The sequence below is a fragment of the Mus musculus genome, chromosome X, assembly GCF_000001635.26.
Source record: "Mus musculus strain C57BL/6J chromosome X, GRCm38.p6 C57BL/6J".
Taxonomy (NCBI): Eukaryota; Metazoa; Chordata; class Mammalia; order Rodentia; family Muridae; genus Mus; species Mus musculus.
In genome coordinates this window covers 7576143-7590418 of record NC_000086.7, presented here as the reverse complement: position 1 = coordinate 7590418, position 14276 = coordinate 7576143, and the positions used below count along the sequence as shown (strand labels likewise).

Sequence of the window (14276 nt, the reverse complement as noted above, 5' to 3'; positions counted from 1 at the left end):
GAAAAGTGCATTGGATCCACTGGAACTGGAGTTAGAGATAGCTGTGAGCGGCTCTGAGGGTGCTGGGAACCAAACTCTGGTCCCCTGAAAGAGCAGCAAGCTCTCTTAATCCCTGAGCTATCTGTCCAGTTCCCCAACCCCACTTTATTTTACAATTTGCATTTCCTGATTTGGTCATATTTCTATCTGATTTGTATGTGTGGTGTGTGTACACATGCTGGGATTACAGATTTACAGTGCTGCATCTGGTGTGGGTGCTGGCATCTAAACTCAGGTCCTTTTTCTGTCAGAGGTGTTCAAGACAGGGTTTCTCCGTGTAGCTCTGGCTGTTCTGGAACTAGCTTTATAGACCAGGCTGGCTTCCAACTCACAGAGATCCACCTGCCTCTGCCTCCCAAGTGCTGGGATCAAAGGCATGCGCCGCCGCCACCACCACCCAGCAAAACTCAGGTCCTTATCCTTGTATGGCAATCACTTTTCCCTCTCAAGTTTCTCCCCAACCGTGTTTCTTTGTGTTTTAGAAGAGTCAGGGTGTCTCTGTGTTGACCAGGCTGGTTTTGAACTTGAGGGTTCAAGTGCTCCTCCTTCAGCCTCTCCAGTAGCCAGGACTACAGGTGCATGCCACTGTGTCCAGTAAGGTCAATGCTTTTGAGAAGGGCACCACCCTATAGTCAATTGCAGGCTCTGGTGGAGCTCTGTAAAGCAGCATCTTAGAGTACAGGCATGAGCATGCGATGAAGCCATAGATGCTAGGGCTGGGGTGAGCAGGGGCAGAATTGGAATCCCCTAGCACCAACTGTGAACCTGGGAGCATCAACTAAATCTTCCTGACCTAAGTTGTCCTCATTTGTGCATTAGGATGATGGTGGTAGCTACCTCTGTTATAGTATAAGACTCATATCAGCCTGAGACTGGGTATGTGAAATGTGTGGTCACACACTGTTCGATGTTCTGAGCTTATCTTGAAATTTGAACATAAGGCCCTCCATTTTCCTTTTTTGCAGTGGCCCTGTGAGTTCACTGCCTTCTGTATGTGCCCTGAAAAGGCAGAATCATAATGTTTTGGAGGTCAGAAGGTTTGTAAGCAGAGTAGGCGTGTCTTTGGATCTGGCATATTAATTAGGTGGGAATGGTCTGTACAGGGCAGGGCTTGCATGTGAGAAGAAGACATTTGGTCCTTATGGGCTCCTGTCTTGCCCCTCAGCAGTTGAAGTCTGCTGCCTCTGGACTTGGGGTACTCACCACAGATGGAGCCTTGGCCAGCGCCATCTTCCCAGCCAGGTGGGCCTGCATAGCTCCCAGCTTCTCCTTTTCCAGCTCCAGCTGTGGGGATGTACACCAAAGTGGGGCTTCCACCTGGTCGTTCTCAGGCACACTTTTGCCCATGCCTTCCCTCACAGGGTCCTCCCTCCCATCCTTCTTTCCCGCAGCCACACCCCGCAGCCACACCCTGCAGGCATTACCTGCTGCTCCAGAGACTGCACCACTTCTCTCTGGAGGAGGCACTGGGCCTTGCCTTTCTCATCCAGGAGATGATCTGCTTGGCAGTGCCTGAGTAAGGAGAAGATTCCATGTAGCTGACCATGGTGGGTCAGGCCTCTTGGCTTAGTGTATCAGTTAGGGACGGCCTAGACCCTTTGGGAGATTTCTCTATGCTCAGTGCTCCCCCCCCCACCCCCTTGCTTGCCTTAAACACATGTGCTTCAGCAACTCTGGGCTGCCAGGCCTGAGCTTATTTACCCTTTGAGTCTGGCCAAAATGCTGGGATGACGTTAGACAGGAGGTATGCAGGGGTATGGCATTTCAGGTGTCAGGCACAGCCCATGCAAAGGCCTGGCCACGCAAACACGCACCATTGCCAAAAGTTAGGGGTGACTAGCAAGATACAGAAGGGGAGGGACAGCAGATAGAGAGCAGAGAGGCAAGAGCTCTATAGTCATCTAGAGGAACAGAAATTGGAGGATCAGGAATGTGTTTTGTGTGAGGGGAAGCGGGACAAAGCAGTTAGGCGTGTGGGCTCTGGAACCTGGCTGCCTGTGTTCATATTCAAGATTCATCACTTAGGTCCTGTGTGAGCTTGATTGACCCTTAATTCTCTGTGGCCTTAGATCCTTCTGCGTGTAACAGGAAGGTAACTATGAGCACATACCTTTATTATTATGTCTCTTCATACATGCGAGGTAAACTGGGCCTAGAGACCCATAACTTGCCCAAGATCACAGAGCCAGGGAGGGATGGAGTCTGAATCTTTATGATTCTTATTATCATCCATTGAGAGGATGGTGAGTTGAGACGTGAAGCCTAGACAGCAGAACTCTGTGGGTAGGGTCAGGCTACTCACTTGAGAAACTCTTCTGGCTCCTCGAAGACCTTCTCACAACCAGGCCACTTGCAGACTCCATTTGCCAGCAGTGGGTAGGATCCTTGGGGTGCAGCCAAAAGGTTGCTGGGGATGGGAGAATATGGGATGTCAGCAGAGGAATAGGTGCAGGGGTGGGGTGAGGTGTGGGCAGGGGCCGTTTCTTGCCAGCCCTGCCAACTCACCTGTCTTTCCTGGGTGTACCCGAGCGTGGGAAGGTGCAGAGTAGAGCTGGCTCCCTGGACACCCATTCCAGACTGGCCACATTGATCCCTGTGGGTAGAGACAGGGTACTTCTGGAGCTGCAGGTTAGACTCTACAGCTTGTTCCAGAAGGCCCCTCCCCTTCCTGAGCCTTGAAGACTCTGTCTCATAGTACTCTGCTGTTCCCACAGTCAAGGGCTTCTGACATAACAGCCTAAAGATGCCCATTGGTAAGTGATGGCATTTTGACTGATAATAGCGATTTGTGGTTTTTTTTGCATTCTATGTCTTCAAGGTTCTAAGTCTGATATTTTTTTTTTTGGAGGTTGGAGTTTCCGTGACTCTTAAGACCCTTCTATACCTCCATAGGGCTATAATTCAGAAAAGTTTACATTGCACATGCTCAAAGATTAGAGAACTTGGAGATACTGTGAAGGTGTTACCAGGTGGCAGGCCAGGCCGGGCCTTGAGGGAGAAGACCCCAGTGGCAGCAGAAGGTGGTGGGAGGCTGATCATGGCTGGGTTGTCCAGTGGACGCACTTGGAGCACAGGGGTCTGGGCATGGGCATCCACAGTGGAGAGCTGGGGAACACATGGACCATGGCTCAGCGGGGCTTGGGGCTCTGCTCCACAGCTGTCCTCTTTGTTCCCTCCTCCCAGCCTGCTCCGATTCCATACCTGATGCATGAAGTGTGGTCTGTCCTGGAGAAGGGCCTGTAGGTGGGGTGAGGGACCTAGTCGGGCCCCAGACGGTGCCACCATGACTAGGGGCACTGTAGGCAGCTGGAGAGAGAAGGGAGATGCCATGAGATGCCATGAGCCTCATCTTAATAGTTCTGTGTCTCATTCATTAGCTCTTTACTAAAGTCTCACACGGTAGCAACAATGGAACTATCCAGTTCACATCAGTGGAATCTGAGGCTCGTGGAGAGTGAATGTATCAAGGTCCAACAGTTTCAAGGGGTAGAGCTGGCCCCAACACTGTTACCTTCTTGGGCCCCAGCCATCTCGTCACAGTGGGATGAGGATACATGGCTATGTCCATGGAATCATAAGGTCTCCTATCGGGATGAGGATTGGGAGGGGTGGGGAAAGCCTTGAATCTCTGAAGCCTGGAGAGTGGGGATTTTCTTGGCCCTGCAATATCTGCATAAGTCAGACTTGCCTGGGACCCATAAACCACTTCCTGTGCCCCAGCCCCCCCCCCCCCCCCCGCCACATGCCACAGTAAAGGTCGACACCTATAGGCCCAAGTACCCCACCCTGCTTACCCCATTCTGGGCCCCGGGCCTCACCTGCAGCTGGGATGGTGGCAGGGGGTTCAAGGAAGAAGAGGTGTGGGCCCCACTTCGCAGGTCCCGACCTTGGAAGGGTCCCCCAGAGCCCCTGGTCCCTAGAAGTTCTGAGCCCTTGGGTGCAGTCTTCCAGCTTGGCAAGACTCCTGGGGATGGGCCAAGGGCCAAGGAAGGAGCCATAGGCTTGGCTGGCCTAGGGTTGGGCATTGGGTTCTTGTCAGAGGCAGGCTGCAGGGATAACAGTGGAATGGAGTCACATGCATTCCAGGGGTGGTGCAAGATAGCCTCATAACTACACCTCTGGTCTGTCTTACATACATATATGCTACCCTGACAGCAGGAACACAGATTGATGGATATATTCTACACATGCACATGTCCAGCACCTCACTTGCTTACATACACCATACCACTCTGTCGTGAATGTGGGGTGATGGGGAGTTGGTTTGTGGGACCCTCCAGTACCCCCTGCACTCTGTGCAGGCCACATAGTCTTTGCTGATTCTACTGGGGCTTGTCTTGGACTCTCTTCTCATCTTTTTATTCCAATGACTTGGGCATAGCCTCACAAGATTCAGTTGGATGCTGTGAGCAGGAAGGCTCCAGGGAACTGTGCTAGTGGGAAGTGTACTGCAATAGTGAGGCGAGTGGTGTTGCTGCTACCAACCTGGATAACGGCAGAGGAGCTGCTGAGATGTGACTGTCTTCCAAGTCTCGTCTGAAGGCAGAGTCAGGAGAAGTTGCCGGGAGCTTGGATGGAGGAGATGAGAGAAAGGGTCAAGATGATGTCTAGGTTTTTGGCAGAAGCAGCTACAACAGGAGCATTACTGGAGATGGAGGGTAGAGGATGGAGGAGCAGAGTATACAGTGATAGTCAGATGTGGCTAAATGCAAAGGTAAGCAGTAGAGGCAGGGAAGACTTGCAGCTGAATTCAGTACTGCAGAGCTCAGGGCCACAGCATGGGTCTGTCTTCTCTAAGCTTTCTTCTGTCTTGGAATTGGCGTGGCAGGTGCCAGGAAAAAAAGAGGGATAGGGTTGCTTGATTGAGGGTCCCTGGGCGCTCCTCAAACTAGCTCCAATCTCTGCCAAGCTTGGAAGTCCACTTCTTCCCTTAGCCATACTGCAGTCTTCTGATTTCCTCTTCAAAGCTCTACATGGTGACCCAGGTCCCTGTGCTGAGCCTCACTACCTTACAGTCCCTTAAAAGTGTGGCTTTCGTTTTTCAGGATCCTATACTTCCAGTCAGAGAGGGAACCAGATCTTGAACTGACTATAGAATTCTACCCTGATTTTAATTAAGAGGATAGCCAGGTTCAGAATTCTATAGTCTTCTCATGGCCTGGGACCTCCTTTTCTTTTTAGATAGGGTTTCTTGTAGTCTGGAACTCCTTATATACCCAGGCTGTCCTTGAACTCCTTGTTTCTGCATTCTGAGTACTGGGATTATAAACCACCATTTCAGGCTGATACTGCCTCATTTTTCTCTAGGAAGTATATATATGTACATTTTCCCTGCTGTGTTTGTGTGTGCATGTGAATATGTCATTCTCCGTTCTACTATATACTACATGTGTTGGGCATGTAGCTTCTGAGAACAGCCTGGGGGAAGCACGGAAGGGTTTTGGAAGGCAATTGCATCTTCTTTGCTATCATGTCTGGGGCTTATCAGAGTTGAGAGATTTATATGAGAACCTAGGTATTAAGACTAGTGTGTCACGGGCTAAAACATTAGCATGAAAAGAGGAGTCTGGGTCTGTGGAAGCTGAGACTGGCTTCCTAGAACCGTGATGCGATGAGCTGAAAGACTGCAGGCAGGCAGCCATGAGGTGATGCTCCTCCAAGAAAGAACAGCAAAGGAAAGCATCAGAGATGAGAAGGAGGCCAGGACTTACAGGAGGAATCAACCCTGCTGACGTCTTCATCTTGGTCTTATAGCCTCCAGAACGCTAACATGATAATTCTATGCTATGTAAGTCCCCCAGTTTGTGATACTTCATTACAGTAGCTCAAGCAAATGCGGATCAGGTTTGGTGAGTAGAATTTTCCACTATATTGGCTTAACCCATATGGCTGGACCATGGTCACTTTTGAAGTGCTCTTTATGTTTGGTCAGAACTTATAAGAAATCTCCTCCTTAAATACTTGTGGAACTGGTGTGACTGTGTGATGCATCAGTACATTCTCAGAAAGAGGACCTGAATTGGATATGGTCTGTCTAGTGGTACTAGGGACCTGGAGGGCTGGGCTGGCCAGCCAGCTTCCTGCACTGTCTGTTGGGGCGTTCCTGTTTGACTGTTTCTTAGAAGCTGTATGGAGGTTGTTTCTGGGACATAGAATATGTTTTCCTATCGGGGTCTACATCTGGGCCCTGTTGTCACAACCTGAACTTGGCCAGATTTTTCTGCCATTGACGTCATGGCGGCCGGATGCATTGGGCTTCATCGGCAACAAGGAGGAAGAGAAGGGGGCAGATAATCTACCCCACAGGTTTCGTTCCGAGAAGTGGCTAGTCTATCCTGTAGCCGGATAGGCCCAGGTAGGGTGATGTGGGTGCTAGCGGATGTGGTAGGTGACGTCCATCTGGCTACCATGCAAAACCCAAGTTCTATCGATTCTGTCTTTCTTGGATGCCAGAGGGGCCCAAGGTTGGATGCTTGGTGAGTATTAGGCAGGCCTCATGGATATTGAGACCCCCTTGAGTCTTCAAATGCTGTAGTAACAGAAACTCAGAACTGTACGATATCATTTCTCAAAGCCAACGGATTTTAGAATCTCAAGAACACAGACTCTGTAGGGTGCATGGATCCACCTTCTTACTGTGTGTATTGATGTCCCAGAGCCCAAAGAAATGGGAACCACCTAAAGCCAGGAAGCTTAAAACTCCATAAGGCCTCTTGCTGGCTCTGGAATGTCAGCCTCCCTCCCTCCTGAGCTCCATTATGACAGAGGATTGGAAAACCCTCTACTGTCCTGATCTGGGGTCAGGCTTTGCCCTCTTGGGACAAAGGGGCCTTCCTGTCCATCTCTGAGCCCAGTTTGCCCTTCTAGACTGGGAAGAGTATGTGATGGAGGAAGGCTGGGGTCTTTCTGTCCTCCTGTCTAATTTGGGACAGTAACAGGAGCCATCTTGCAAAGTTCGTACATACAGAATGCTGAGCAAGTGTCTATGACTGATAAATGGTCACTTACATATGGCTCCAGACCCGCTCTCCTGGGACAACTTTCCCCAAATTATAACATTCTTCCAGATACAGGGACAAGAGGAAGAAGACATTTGGCCTGGCCCTCATGGAAAGAGCACACCACCAGGCTTTTTGGAAGGGCCCCAGAATGGTTGTCCCAAGGAATGCAGTATGAACTCTGAGGGTTCATACTTAACTGATATTTCTCCATCGTTACTAGTGTTCTTTGGTCCGCTAGGACTTCTGACTCATGGGGCCCAGAACCTCACATAGACCAGAGCTTGTGAGATTTGGCCCCATGCTATGGTTATGGACTGGATCCAACTCATGAGGATGTAGAAGAGGGAAGGGCACCTCAGGTCTCCTGTTAATGGCCTCCTGGGTCCTGAGAGGTAAACTAAGGCCTGCAATGTGGAATTGCCAAAGTCAAGGTCCCACTGAGAATTCTGAGATCTGCTCTTGGATTTAACTCTGACACAACATCTCTGTGAGGCCTGGGGGTGGGGGCTGCTCATCTCTGAGCCCAGTTTGCCCTTCTAGACTGGGGAGGGAAGAGTACGAGGTGGAGGAAGGCCAGCATCTTTCTGTCTCGTGGCTGGGGTAAATCTTATGGAGCTATATAGCCGTATGTATGTATGGTATGGTATGAGATATATATATTGATATATATATATATATATATATATATATATATATATATATATATATATATATTGAGATATATATATATATATCATATGTGTGTGAATACAGATATAGAAGAGATACAGATAGAGAAATATATAGAGAGAAACATGAGATGGAATAGGAATCAAGCTCATAGAGAGAGACAGTGAGAGCAGTTTAGAGGAAAAGTGACAGAGAAAGAATGAACAAGACAGAGACATATACAGACAGACAGACATGCAGAGACAGAGAGAGAGGGAGTGAGAGAAAGGACTGAAAATAATCACTGGCCTCTGGCTGGAGGACTGATGCTGCTAGGTGCCAGAGACACCCATGGCTGGTATTGAATTGTTTTGCAAAGCAACATCAGAAAAATAGTGTGGGCTTTGTACAAGAATAAACACTAAGGAGCAGATTAGAGTAGAAAACCGTGGCAGAGACCCATGCACAGAGGGAATGGAATTTGTGATGAACACAACATTTCAACATGAGGAACAGTGCAGGACAGATTAACAAATGATTCTGAGACAATTAGGGGAAAATAAAGTGACTGGGTAGATAGCCCACTTTCCCACCAATACCTCCCTGCCCACTTGAAATGTCGCTGTCATCAGACGCTCTAGAATAATTTCCAGACCCACTAGAGAGATACGTTTTAATGTCTATCATTGTTGTTTGGCCTTGTGCTGAGCACCTACCATCATTAATAAAAATAATCCTCAGAAAGATCCTCTGAGGTAGGTACTGTTATAATCATCACAGTACATACGAGGAAATGGAGGTACAGAGAGGTTAAGAGCCTGGGTAAAATTCACACAGATGACTTGAGTTGAGGCTAGGTTGTTCCAGACAGTCTGGCTCCCATACCCACACTTTTGACCTCTGCAGTAAATGGAAAAAATGAAGCCATAAAGGAGACTGGAAGCCAACATGGGGTGAACAGTTATCTCATTTTCAAGTGCAAAAGACTTAAAACACAAAACCATACACAGAAGCCCCACAAGAAAAGAGTAATCTAAAGACCTAAAAGACACATGCATTACAAAGCACAATAAATAGGGAAAAAAAGCAAGTGATTGCCCGCCGTGGTGGTGTATGTCTTCTATCCCACTTCTCAGAAGGCAGAGGCAGATGGATGGGTCTTTGTGAGTTTGAGGTCAGCCTGGTCTATACAGTGAGTTTTAGGCCAGTCAGGGCTATAGAGTGAGACCTTGTCTCAGAAGACCCCCCCCCCCCATACAAATAGGGCTGGAGAGATGGCTCCATGGGTAAGAGCACTGCTGCTCTTGTAGAGGAGGTAGCTTCTCATTTTCAAGTGGTAAAAGGCTTTTAAACACAAAACCATAGAAAGAAGCCACATAAGCGCCAGCACCCACGTAACCATCTGTAACTCCAGTCCCATGAGATCCCACACCATCTTCTGGCCTCTGTGGGCACCAGGCACACATATGGTGCACATGCAGGAAGAACATGCATGCTCATAAACTAAGTAAATGAATACAATTAAAATACACATACACACAAATGATGAATTTCAGGGAAATATGTGTCATATACATATAGCCAATAGTTATTATCCTTTCTAAATTAAGAGCTATTAGCAATTTTGAAAAATCATGAGCAATTTAGTAGGATGAAGAATGTGATCATAAAACTCTAGCCTACAGAGCACAAATGGTCAGTGGTCATTAAAAGTAACCAAAATGCAAAATTTTAATACTTGTCATTTTTCTTATGATGGGGAAGGATTAAAAATGGTAACACACACCTAAAATTAACTTGAATAGAAACAACAGAAAATAAGACAACGTTTTGGAAAAGCAATTTGTAGAGAGGGCAAAACCCCTTAAGATGTACACCCCTTCTTCCCCAGCTACTCCATTTTCAGGATCCATGGAGTCAGGTATGGAGTTTTAGAATCAGAAGAAACCCAAATATCCCACCATCAGCACTTAATTCAGGTAATCAAATTCATGGTGATGTGAGGACAGTCACGGCAGACATAAAAGATCACGTGTTCGTTATTTTAGTATGCTACAAAAATGGTATCGCTTGAACAGAGCAGAAACAAATCCAATCTATAGCACGATTCTAATTTGTTTAAAAATGCTAATAGCAAACAGTGAGAACTCACCATATACCAGGCACAGTGCCACAGCACTAAACCTGCAGAGACCAGCTCACCCTCGTCCTGAACTGCCTGCTCTCCTTGCACATGGATTCTGCTCACAGTCATATAGTCCTTTGCTAAACTGTGGCTGACTGAGGGTGTTATCTTGCGTGACACAAGCAGAAGGTCAGTTAAATGCTAAGACTGACCTGACAGCTCACAAACCTAAGACACACAGAACTAATGCCCGTTCTTGGAAAACAGAGCTCTTAAGCCATTATTATTAAGCGCCAGTTGTGTACAAATATCTGCGCTCAATACCGGGTGCAAAAGCAGCTGAAGGAAGATGAGCCGAGAGTCAGAGAGCGGGAGGAAAGAAAGGGACTGTGGCTGGCCAGGCTGGAAGAGACAGACAGGCATATAGTCAGAGCCTGGGAAAGAGACAGAGACTGGGCACTGATGGAAGGCAGAGACAGGCAAAGAAGCAGGGGGAGACAGGAGAAGAAATGGAAGACAGCAGGAGGAAAAGAAACAAGAGATGCACTTCTAGTTTCTAGTTATAGCTGGACAGCATCTTGAGTTGCCTAAAGCTCCGGCATTCCTGGAGACCAGCAGTTGATAGACATATGTTAAAAAAAAATCCTGTTTATCTGTGCATCAAACAATCAAAGTACTTCTTTTTGCCCCTGTCTAAGGACCAACTGCTCCACCTATCTGGCATTTAGGATGAATGGTATTAGTTTCCAAAGTCCTTACCTGGAGTGGCTGGGTGTTTCCAGCTGTACTGGTGGGCTCCTGACACCCACCCTCAATACCTCTCTGCCACTTTCGCCAGCAGAGCTGTGTCTGGTGGGGGAGAGCAGGGACACTCGCTCACCTTGGTGAAGTGGACTGCTAGAGGGGGATCAGCCTGGCTTGTGGGAAACTGCCACATTATCAAAAACAACTTTGCTTTTATACCGAGAAGAAAAACCACGGCGTGGAAGCCGCAGACCTCGCTCTTCTAATAATCCAATTTTTTTTTGATGAGTGTGTGTGCTGATAATTGCAGGGTGGGGGGGGGGTTCTTGTAGTTTTTTTTTCTTTGCTCTCTTACTTTGTTTATTCTTTTCTTATGAGACTTAAACGGAAATTTTGAAATTTTGGGTTTTTTCTTTGCCCTTTACAAGTCATCTGAAAATATGATTTCTTCCCCTCACCACAGAGGTAAAAGGTATCAATGAGATAACAGGGCTCATGAGAAACCACAATTTCTTAAACAAAAGTGTGTAGAGTCAGAAAAAAAAAACTGAGGGAAAATAAGTCAAATCACAAAGGCATCCCGAGGCAGGTAGAGACAGCATTGTGTTTGTGAGACGTTGGAGGATCGCTGGGTTGAACAGAAGAAGGGATCTGAAGCCTGCCATGTGAATGGGAAGCAGCCAGGGGAGAGGTGGGGTAGTGCTCTGTCTCCAGAGGCTTCCTTCTGCTCCAAACCTCAGTATTTCCTTAGCAAGCATGCATATGATCACCACCATCATGTTGCCAAGGCTTGGCAGAGCTGGCCACTCCTGTAGCCTTTCTTTCCACAGAAGGCAAGAGGCATGGAAAGCAATTCATGGAGAAAAAAGTGGGCTGTACTCCCCCCACAAATTCACAGAATCAGAGAGTCTCAGAATGGCTGGCTCCCAGAAGCTGCTGCGAGTCTCTGAGTGAGCCCCACATCATGTTTGTGCTGAGTGCCCTGACCCAGCAGCCACCCACCTGGGAACAGCCCCAGTGGCTGTTAATGCAGCCAGCATCACCAAGAAGGGCAAGGGGAAGAAAGGCTGGCCATTGCAGCTCAGTGCCAGAGTGCTTGTTTAACACGCACAAGGCTCTGGGTTGTTAAAACAAACAAACAAAAAAACCATACACATAGCGGCCCAGGGTCCTAGTCCTGTCAGGAACAATATAGCCATAGCCTGATGATTCTAAACTTTGTAACAGTCTACTCTGAAAAGTTCCAGTTTCATCCAGTATCACATACCAGTAATCCCAGCACCCCAGAAACTGAGGCAGAAGAATCAAGAGTTTAAGGTTGCTTGGGGCTATATAGCCAGATTCCGTGTAAAAAGAAAAAGAAAAAAACAAAAAACACAAAAAAACAAAAACAAAAAACCAAAACCACAAACAAAAGGAAAGAAACACTCCCGTTTGCAAAGGTTTAGGATTCTAAACAGCTGTCATAATTTTGGTAGCCAACATTTAACTAGAATTTTCTACATTCCAGACAGAGCCAAACACTTCTCACCCTCTGAGGTCCATCTCATCATGGCTGTATTGTTTTTAGACCGATGGGCAAAATGGAGGTGCAGCTTGCTTAAGATCACAATTTTGGGAAATAGGGGTCCTTAGCATTGGGCTCTGAAGTGACCAGTTTTCCTGAAGCCAACAGTGTCATAGAAGTTCTAGGACTTGGAGACTCCTCTGGAACTTGATGTTTGTGAGGTTTTAAGGTTTGTATTCAAGATCTGGCAGCTGCGTGTCCTCGATTTGGCACAGACCGGCTCCCTGTAACCACTGTTTACTACAGACGAGCCTCCACAGAGTTTTTCCTGACAAGGCACGGCTAAGGCTTCCAGCCTTTGGTGCCCTGGCATCCTGCAGAGAGCTAAGAGTTCCAGGTATCCAACTGCATGGCCACCACCACCTCTTTGCAAGACTGGCTTCAGGCCTGAGGAAGAGAAAGTAGAAATACGTTTTTATTCACATGATGCTAACCTAGTAAACAATTCCCACACTCCTTTGCTCTTTCCCTCATTTGCACTTTTTGTCCCTTTCGGCTATCTTCTGAGCACCTCCCCCCGCCCCAACAACAACAACAAAAAAGAGACTGACTTTCCTCATCTTAACTCACCTTTTTGGAAATAACAAGACTGGAACTGATGGCTTGGCTTTATAAAGACAAGAGGGGAAAACAAAGTGAATAGAAAAAAAAAAGACCCAAAAATACCAGCCAACAACAACAACAATTAAAAAAAAAAAACCCTCAACCCTTCCTATCATTAGTTCAAAGCAAAACTTTCACTGGTTGGGGCTTCTAAGTTGGTGGGACACATCTAAGACCAAACATGGCCTGTGTGGTGCCTGGAAGCCGGGGGAGGTCCTGAGTTGAGAGGGAGGGAGGGGCAGAGGTGGGATGAGGTCCTCTTACTTTGGAGGTCTGCATGGATCTTAGGAGCTTAACAGTTGTGGTTGTGTGTGGGAGGGAATAGGGGAGGGGTGAAGAGCATACCTAACAGGTAATGGGCAGCTGACTGTAGCTATGCCCCAAAGTTAATGGTCCCTGCTCCCTGTACACTTGGGCCCAACTAGTCCCTGTATCTTCTATGTCTCTGAGACAGTTCTAGTCCCCTGCCCTGTCACCTGTCTCTTTTTGGAATAGGTACTCATTTTCTCAGGGTCCATGGTTTGGTCTGCATCTTCCTTTATATCCTCGTCACCATCTTCCTGCCATTCTGCGAAAACTTGGTCAGAGAGGTGGCAGGATAAGTAAATGAGGGGTAAGTGACACAGGTTTCCAGGAGGCTATTTGAATGGGGCTGTGGGTGCGGGAGTGTTAAGGTTACTGAAGTGTAAAGCTAGGGTCTTTGCAGCATGGTGGCTAGGGTTTTGCTTGTCAGAGGGTGGTATTTCCTCTCCACCATTACTATATTGGCTCATGTAGGTTCCTGGGGAAGCAAACTGGGAGGGCTAGGAGTTGATGGTGAATGGGGCAGGATTTAACAGGTCAGGGGGAGCATTCCCAGGGAAAGGGATCTTTGACAAAGAGCAGGCATAGATGAAGAAGAGAGTGATGGGGAGATCTGCAGATCCAGGAGAGAAGGGTCAGTGTGGGTGTCCTGAGGTGAGTGTGCTGGATATGTACAGGGTCAGCAAGGAGTCTTGTGTGGTTGGAGTGACATGACTGGAAGGGAGAGAACAGGAGGAAGGTCAGACGGGGCTAGCTGGCTTGTGCGCTTACGACATGGTGAAGGTTGGCTCTTCCTCTTAGTGTAGAGGAAGCCAGAGGGTGTTGGGAGCAGAGGAGAGACATTGCTGTTAGGACTTAAGAGGATGTCTTAGATGGCTGAATATGGAATAGGGGGTAGAACATGGGATGGAGACCAACCAGGGGGAGGTGACTACAGTAGTCCAGGGGACTGGGACTGGTGCTGGTCCTGTTGATGGAGTGGTAGTGAAAAGGTGGATTTGGGATTTAAAAAAAATGATGCTAGAGATGGGGCCCATGCACTTTCTAGGAAGTGGTTTTTACCGCTGAGCTACACTTAACCCTTTTTATTTTTTAGACAAGGTCACACTTGTAGCCTAGGCTTGGAATTCCGTGATTCTCCTGCCTCAGCCCCTTGAGTGCTGGGATTACAGGCATACATCACCATATCCTGCTTGGAAAATGCGTTGGGTAGATAACCTGCAGGATTTGCTGAAGAATGAGACTC

General features: G+C 47.7%; 1 protein-coding gene and 1 long non-coding RNA gene across 4 annotated transcripts in view; both read right to left on the bottom strand.

Moving 5' to 3' along the window:
* The window catches only part of Foxp3 (forkhead box P3), a 15568-nt gene extending 4825 nt beyond the window's left edge, over positions 1-10743 (bottom strand). The window contains exons 1-10 of one of the 3 annotated variants that reach the window (NM_001199347.1): positions 10573-10743; positions 4782-4848; positions 4525-4607; positions 3858-4085; positions 3241-3345; positions 3006-3144; positions 2545-2632; positions 2342-2446; positions 1464-1551; positions 1243-1323 (exon numbers count right to left, since the gene is read on the bottom strand). In NM_001199347.1, coding sequence (NP_001186276.1) covers positions 1243-1323; positions 1464-1551; positions 2342-2446; positions 2545-2632; positions 3006-3144; positions 3241-3345; positions 3858-4064 — 813 coding nt within the window. In that variant the 5' untranslated portion in view covers positions 4065-4085; positions 4525-4607; positions 4782-4848; positions 10573-10743. Of the gene's footprint in view, positions 1-1242; positions 1324-1463; positions 1552-2341; positions 2447-2544; positions 2633-3005; positions 3145-3240; positions 3346-3857; positions 4086-4524; positions 4608-4781; positions 4849-9840; positions 9937-10572 lie in introns of those variants that run through there. The other 2 variants (NM_054039.2, NM_001199348.1) reach the window with 2 other exon arrangements.
* The window catches only part of Flicr (Foxp3 regulating long intergenic noncoding RNA), a 7417-nt gene continuing 2543 nt past the window's right edge, over positions 9403-14276 (bottom strand). The window contains exons 2-3 of the long non-coding RNA NR_029473.1: positions 12695-12731; positions 9403-12511 (exon numbers count right to left, since the gene is read on the bottom strand). This is a non-coding gene — a long non-coding RNA (Foxp3 regulating long intergenic noncoding RNA). The remainder of the gene's footprint in view (positions 12512-12694; positions 12732-14276) is intronic.